General features: G+C 35.1%; 3 protein-coding genes across 3 annotated transcripts; 2 read left to right on the top strand and 1 right to left on the bottom strand.

Moving 5' to 3' along the window:
- On the bottom strand, window positions 1–1,187 carry LOC149668148 (uncharacterized). Its single transcript, XM_089841240.1, has 3 exons — window positions 1,081–1,187; window positions 469–926; window positions 1–384 (listed from the first exon to the last, which is right to left on the bottom strand). Exons 1-3 carry the CDS (start codon window positions 1,185–1,187, stop codon window positions 353–355), a joined length of 597 nt encoding a protein of 198 aa, XP_089697366.1. The 3' UTR covers window positions 1–352.
- A 720-nt stretch (window positions 1,188–1,907) lies between these two features.
- On the top strand, window positions 1,908–2,331 carry LOC149668147 (tRNA-dihydrouridine(20) synthase [NAD(P)+]-like). The gene is made up of 3 exons (XM_089841052.1): window positions 1,908–1,963; window positions 2,022–2,135; window positions 2,195–2,331. The coding sequence occupies exons 1-3, from the start codon at window positions 1,934–1,936 to the stop codon at window positions 2,294–2,296; spliced, it is 246 nt and encodes an 81-aa protein (XP_089697178.1). The 5' UTR covers window positions 1,908–1,933; the 3' UTR covers window positions 2,297–2,331.
- A 143-nt stretch (window positions 2,332–2,474) lies between these two features.
- LOC149668146 (uncharacterized) lies at window positions 2,475–5,299 on the top strand. The gene is made up of 5 exons (XM_089841239.1): window positions 2,475–2,579; window positions 2,644–2,765; window positions 2,826–2,980; window positions 5,052–5,121; window positions 5,179–5,299. The coding sequence occupies exons 2-5, from the start codon at window positions 2,695–2,697 to the stop codon at window positions 5,297–5,299; spliced, it is 417 nt and encodes a 138-aa protein (XP_089697365.1). The 5' UTR covers window positions 2,475–2,579; window positions 2,644–2,694.
- The last annotated feature ends 2,109 nt before the right edge of the window (window positions 5,300–7,408 follow it).

The raw sequence follows: 7,408 nt of genomic DNA, 5'->3' as shown, positions 1-7,408 counted from the left end.
CTAAATCTAGCAATATTAGGCCTCTCAGTAGGTCACCTAGTCCTGTATTCAAAACAAAGTGACGATTGTTTAATTATTGAAGTTCCTATTGACAAAGAATTTGTTCCCAAGCTCTTAGTTAAATTGCAATCAGTTTATTTCAAATATTTTTTAAAGAAATACATGGAATTGAAATGTTAAAATAATTGTGATAATAAAAGAGTTGTGATATTTAAATAGTGGTGATATTAAAATTTATTGTCAGCCAAAATAGCTGTTGACAAATTTACTACAGCGCTGGTTACAACAAACATCTTATTGATGTTTGGTAATAAATCCCACGGTAGTCTTTTGTGGAAAATGTTAAACGTTTTTAGTCTCTGGATTGTGCGCTCAACATGTACCCTAGCACACGCAATTTTTGACGTAAGCAAAGCATCTTCTCAAGGGAATTGTTCCTTTTTTTATTTTTTTGACCTTTAGCTTTACGTTTTAGAAAAGGTGGCCTAATTAGTTTGAGCCCTCTTTCGTTACAAAGATCTTCAATAGCGAACCCCTTGTCTACCATTATGGCGTCTGCGTATGGTATGCATCGTTCTAGGACCCCGCATTCTTCAGTTATTTGTTTATCTGTTGACTTTCCCCCATATGCTCTGCTCACCATGGTGATCACACCGGATGGAGCTACACAAACGCGTACTTTTACAGTATTGGTCCCTTTGTAGTGAGAATAAGTCTTGATCTTGCATTTTAAACACTTGGGTTTTTCAACAGATACCTCGGTGCAATCTAATACCACTCTTGTATCAGTGTATTCTTTAAAGCAATGCGGCATAGCTTCCACAATTTCTTCTTTCTCTAGCCATGTAACTTTCCCATTTTTAAGGTAACTTCCCAAGCCTTGGCTAATTTTGGTAGTTTTGAATGAAAACGATGAAACCGCATACCTTTCATGGTGCCATTGTTTTTACACCCGTAAACACAGCAATATGTAACCATTTTTGTAATTTAAAACACAAGTAAAAGAGTGTTTACTTAATAATAAATTAGTTAATGTCTGACTTTACTTTCACTCCCTGAGATTTGCGCCTAATAGTCTACCAAGTCGTCTGCTCTGTTTCCTTAAGATCGCACCATATTGGACAAACCGAAGCGCCATCTTTTAATTCTTTTGGATGCGAATTAAGAGGATACACAGTGTCATCCATCTTCTATTATCCCCTTCTGATGAAACCGACTTAAAATAATTCCCTCGAAGTATAAAATCTATATCTATATAAATCAAAGTCCTGACTGACTGACTGATAATCAACGCCCAGCCCAAACCGATTGCCCTAGAAGGCTGAAAATTTGCAGGAACGTTACTCATAAGCGCGTACTAAGTAAGATTTTTCCAATCCGCCGCCATCTTAGTAAATGGCGCCCAGAAATGTAAAAAATATTCTCTATGCAACAAAGTCCGCGCGTTTCAACCGATTCCGCAAATATTTAGTACATTGGTTTCCTTTGACCTATAGACGGGCTGAATGGTCTTTTGGGTTCCATTTGTTGCCATCTTTTTAAATGGCGGCCAAAAAAACCCTTTTTGGAATAATTTCCGCGTGAAAAGTAATAAAAAAATGTGCTGACGGGCAACGCCGAGTGCCATCACTCCTAGGGTGCTACAAAAATATTAGTCCTAAGTAAAATCTACCCATTCTTTATAACATTTAATCGGTATGAAAAGAAGCAATTAACGTTACAAATGTTAACGTATTAAACCTTATAATTTTTACCACAATCTCTCTAAACTTTTACAAAGCATTCGTAATAATATAGGGAACATGCAACCCTGAACGTGCCTTACAAGTAGCGTTAAAAGCGTAAGTATATATTTTCATCACTTGTATAAACTAATAAATAAAAAAAATAACATTTTAACAGGCAGAATGATGTGGCTGGAATAGATATAAATATGGGATGTCCTAAAGAATTCTCAATCAAAGTAAAAAATTAATTAAAAAAAACAAATAACATTAAATAACAATACTTGAAAATTTTAGGGTGGTATGGGAGCTGCTTTGCTAAAAAATCCTGAAAAAGTAGAAAAGATTTTGACCACTCTTGTTAAAAATACCAAGATGCCAATAACTTGCAAAATCTGGTTGCTTCCTTGTGTATGTTAAATTTAAATAGATACTGAAGTCAATGTTACTTATATAATGATCATTTTTAGTTAGAAGAAACTATGAAACTAGCCAAGGTCATTGAAAGCGCGGCTGTTTCCGCTATAGCCATTCATGGCAGAAGAAAAGAAGAGAGACAAGAACAGAAATGAAGAAATTAAACAAATAGCCCAAATGTTAAAAATCCTTTGATAGCAAAGTATAGAAGAAAAAAAATTCAATTTTAAATTTTTAATGCAAACTTTGAAACTTTAACCCCTTTTGTTTAAATAAAATTAGGGGTGGTTCCGGTGAAATTTATTGTTACAATGATATTAAAGAGAGGTGTGGAGCTTCTTCCGTGATACTTGCCAGACAAATTGAAAAAATTGTTCCATTTTGAGACCAGAAGGGAAAATAGCATTGGATGAATTAATTGTTGCTTATTTAAAATTGGTATTACATTTAATTAATTAAAATAATTAAATTATAATTTATTGAAAGGCGTGTTACTTTCTAGGCTATAGATTATGATAACCATTTTCACAATACAAAATATTGCATTCAACAAATGTTGGGTTCACTACAAGAGTCTGAACGTGGAAAAAAGCTCTTGGCCTCTCAAAGAATGGAGGAAATATGGTAAATATAATTTAAAATTTGATTTGTTATTTGTTTTTTTAAACTTTACAACAATTTTAGTGAACTATGGGGCGTGTTAGACTATTACGAAGAATACCAAAAGAATTTAAAGCTTAAAGCTCACAGCTTTCAAAATAATAGGAAACGTAAAGAAAGTATAGATGGAAATGGTAATGAAGATGAACCACCAGAAGTCTCATTAAAGAAAATGACAAGTTGGGAAAACCAAAATATCACCTCTCCGAGTCAAGAGGTCTAATACAACAAACTTATTTACCTAGATATGGAATTATTACTCTTTTTTAAAGTAAAAATTTACGAATTATTGAAGCAGTATTCCAAGCATAGCGAATATGCAGTAAAGCAGACGACATTTTACATCCAATAAGGATAAATCTTGGACACATGGAAATCAGTCAATGGGGAAAAGAACAGGAAATGAAGTCTACGCTTATATTCTGATAGCTACATTCACAACTGGTTTGCAGTGTAAACACTGTCGTCTCTTCTCACCTCAACAATAATCTTAGTTTGCCAACATGAATGTTAACGTTAAATAACACCAAAGCTAAATTGTAACTAGACGCACTAATACTCAATGCGCAACATAAAGAGAATAAGAAGTCTGTAGCTACTACCTGTTTACCATTAGCCCTTTTACTATTCTAATTGCCACCACGATCATTTCTTCTACTATAAAATCTTAACCTGATTATTTAAGAGTGTATTTAACTTTCGGCTCACTCTGAACCGTTGATATCTCTTCATTTCAGACACGAAAATCAAAGCCCAAAGTTTGCTTCAACTCAGGCCTCAATTATTTACTCTTTGTTTCACTAAGCCTATTGCGGACAATACTTGATATACCCGCCGGAGTCTAGGTCTTAGTTTTCTTCATAAAATCACTAAACCAAGGATTATTCTATATACAGTTGTAGTATAGCTTAAGTAATATATAAACAGCCATTTCAAATAACAATATTAAAACAAATCTTTTGAATATCAAAATTAAACAGAGCTTTAAAGCTACAAAAGTACTAAATGCATCATAATTAAGAGAAATACTTCCACATATTCACTTTATATTATGGAAAAAGGGAATATTAAGGTTCTGTGTGATTTCTTAACACATCAACACAAGGCTAACTGCTAACGCGACGCACTAGTGTAACAATGGACAGACACACACAGACAAAACATAGACTGCTTTTAAACTCTTCCGTATTAATTTTGAGTTGAGAAACAAGGTTATCTTAAATATTAAAATGAATATAATTAATATTAAATATTTTCTTCGTTAGTTGTTCGCCTTATTGAACGTTACATCGTTTTAAAAGAGAACAATTAAACATTCTTGAGAGATTTGTCTAATATTGGCGTTTGAAATGAAGCATACGCCGGTTGCTTCGCCTTGCTCAAATAGGTAGTATATAAGGGTGTCGAACCACAATTAGAAGCAAGAACAACCGCAATTGCGTAAACCTTTGGTGGACAACCCACCTTAGGGAGGCTAGACGTTTCTCGTAACCCTAGCTGATCGCCACGAATGTCTTAAAGAAAACGATGACGATGGAGTTAGAAGCCAATGGGACAGATTGGTGTCTATGTGGAATAGACGGAAGACCAGTAGATGGTGGTGTTTAGAAGCCAGTATGTACAGACTGGTGTCCAAGTGGGATGGACGAAGACCAGAAGATGGTGGTGATTAGAAGCCAGTATGTACAGGCTGGTGTCAAAGTGGAATGGACAAAGACCAGAAGATGGTGGTGATTAGAAGCCAGTACGTACAGACTGGTGTCCGTGTGGGATGGACAAAGACCAGAAGATGGTGGCGTGAGAACTCAAGTAGAGGAGCCATTTCCGTGACTGTGAATGCAGTTCGGAAATGGCGAGCACGTTTGCTCCGATTTGGAGACTGCGAACTTGTTCACGTGGGTGTAACAACAGACACACACACAGACAGACAGACAGACACACACGATCGTTACAGAACCTCTCCGTGACATACGTCACTCGGAGAGGTAAAAACTGAAGACGGTGAAACGTGGATTATGAAAGCCAGATATATCAAGTAAAATAATTTTAATCCGTTTTTAATTGTATTTGAATTGACTGACTATATTTTTTGCGTAAAAAGATCAATGTTTCCAATGGAAGAATTACCTAAAACAATTTTGTTAAATTGGACGCGACAAAATAACAAAAAGCAACCTTTTTATAAGACTGCAGATATAATTTTTATTATTAAGTTAATTACAAAGATAATTAAGTATTAATATTCCTTAGTGGCCAATGGAGAAAATGTTTTCATCTATGCGGTTATAGTTGGAGGCCAAAAATACTCCAGTTCATTTTAGTAAGTGCATGGTTATTTAATATTATATAAACAATTTAACATCTTTGTTTTTCATAGTGAAAAGAACAAGAAATTTGCGGAACAAAGTGCAGCCTTGGTCGCTGCTTTTGCATTGGGGTTAATTGAAAAAGACAAAATAGTTGGTTCTGCTACGGGTTTGTTAGGACATGAAGTGTAAATGTAACAAAAATGTTATTTGATAAATCACAATGGTTAAGAAGCATTAATTATTTTGTTCAAATTTAACATTAAAGGCGGGTAGAGTCCACCATGTGTTAATTTGCTCCGCAGTCTCTTTACATCTCTGTTCAATAAGGGGTATTTCATTTAAGAATTCTTTAATAACTGGTACACATTGAGCCATTTCACGGTTCAAGTCTTTCAAACGTTTCTGATAGTCTTCTACAAATTGTCGTTGCTTTGCTTGAAAATTCTTCATTTCATTAATTAGTTGCACTTGTTGCGGACAAATGTCTCCATTGATTGCGTACATCTGTTTTTCATTAATGGCGCGATTCATAAGGTAGTCAAAGCTTTGAACTCGAGAAACATTAAATATGTCTTTAATTTGGGACAAAAACGGATTTCGTTCAATTAAAGAGAGGTTCGTCTTTGTTTAAGGGACAACTTTATCTTTAATTTTTAGACGGGATAAATTTTCGATATCCAGTTCACAGAACATGCGAAATCCTAGTGCCATTTTCTCCTTCCATATTTCGATAGATGTTAAGTTATTGCAAAGATTCATTTGTGTAAACATTAATCTCGCATCTTTTCGATTTTGGAAGCGTAGAACTATTTCAGCTTTCATTTTCGCATTCGTAGACAACGCGGACAATATTGAAATATGCTTTTGTCGAATCAATCGTTCAGTTTCCTCAATAATTTCCAATTTTTCATTCAAACTTGGGTTAAATTCTGAAGTTTCAATGAGATTTATTTCTTTGCGAATTGCGCTTAACTTCGACTCCGCGTTTTTTAAGCCTATTTCGGATTTTAATAAATCAGAGATCATCTGACGTTTGGAACTATCTGAGATTAAGGCGGCCATTTTTTCTTCAAGGTTTTTCCTCCTCAAAAGTAAGGTTTCAATCTGATTACGAATCATTCTGTATTCAGAATCAATTGTTGCGTGTTTACAACGCAAAGTATGAAAGTGGTGTTGCATACACTTGTCCTCAATTTCGTGAATTAAATCGCCTTTCCCATCGCCCATTGAAGCTGCCCTTTCACCCAGATCACTCATTTGTCCTCTGATGGAAAATGCATTTCTTAATTTGGTTACATTAGTCGCTTCTTGGGCTCGATGGCTTAAGCATTTCATTATGGTCTTCAAGGAGATGTTTTTCTTTAAGTCAATTATTTGTGCCGTGAGAATTCTTTTATTGAAGGATTCTTCTTCGGTATTAAGCTGTCCAATAGAATGATCATAGCAAAGAGAATAAACATTCTTTTCAATCTCCATCATTAAATTTGTGGCTAAAATTTTCCGTTTTTGTACTTTTTGACACGTGCTTGCGATTGAAAAGGATTCATCGACTATTTCGTCAGGTTTTTTCAATAACTCAAAACTCTCCCGAAGATGATTGTTAACTCGCGTAAAATGTAAGGCCTTAGACTAGGTTTCTTCGGATTTGGACTCTAACATTACAGTCACGCGTTGAAGGTGGGTTATTTGGTTTAAATCTTTGTCAATCTTAGATTGAAGGGTAGTTGCTGTCTTTTGCAACTCCTCAACATTAGATATTTCTCGCATTAACTCTAAATCAAGAGCCTTGGAATGTTCATTCAATTCTGACAGTTTCTTTAAAGCTTTACTAGTACAGGCGTTAATTGGACCATCTGTTTTGACTCGTTTTACGTTGTTTATTACATTTTCCCACAATTTCCCATTTACGCCTTTACTTAAATTTTGAAATACCTTGCACGCACTTGCAACAACAGGTCGAGTTGCTTCTTCGGAATATTCAAGTTCATCAAAAGCCCACTGTCCTATTTTTAGGGCTAAAGCCTCGCGAGATTCCTTCTGCGGATCTCCCTTTAAAGGTTTTCTCCGCGACATTCTAGATTAATTAAATATTTAATTGAAACTAAATGTTAACTTCAATTGAGAATAGACAACACTATCCAAGGTTGATCGTGTCAGTTGACATTTTGAAAATATTAGGCGCGGAATAGGCGGGAAATGTCTTGAATGTGAAAGTGATTGGCTAAATAGGTCAGGTGAACCAGTTCAGGCACGGGAGTCCGTGACCGGCGAAAAAAAACCATTGAGTTGAGAAAATTA

This window comes from Phalangium opilio, unplaced genomic scaffold, assembly GCF_054372755.1.
Source record: "Phalangium opilio isolate 3A_F unplaced genomic scaffold, DU_Popi_V2 ptg000056l_1, whole genome shotgun sequence".
Taxonomy (NCBI): Eukaryota; Metazoa; Arthropoda; class Arachnida; order Opiliones; family Phalangiidae; genus Phalangium; species Phalangium opilio.
The sequence above is the reverse complement of the archived record's forward strand: the minus strand, read 5'-3'. Positions and strand labels throughout refer to the sequence as shown.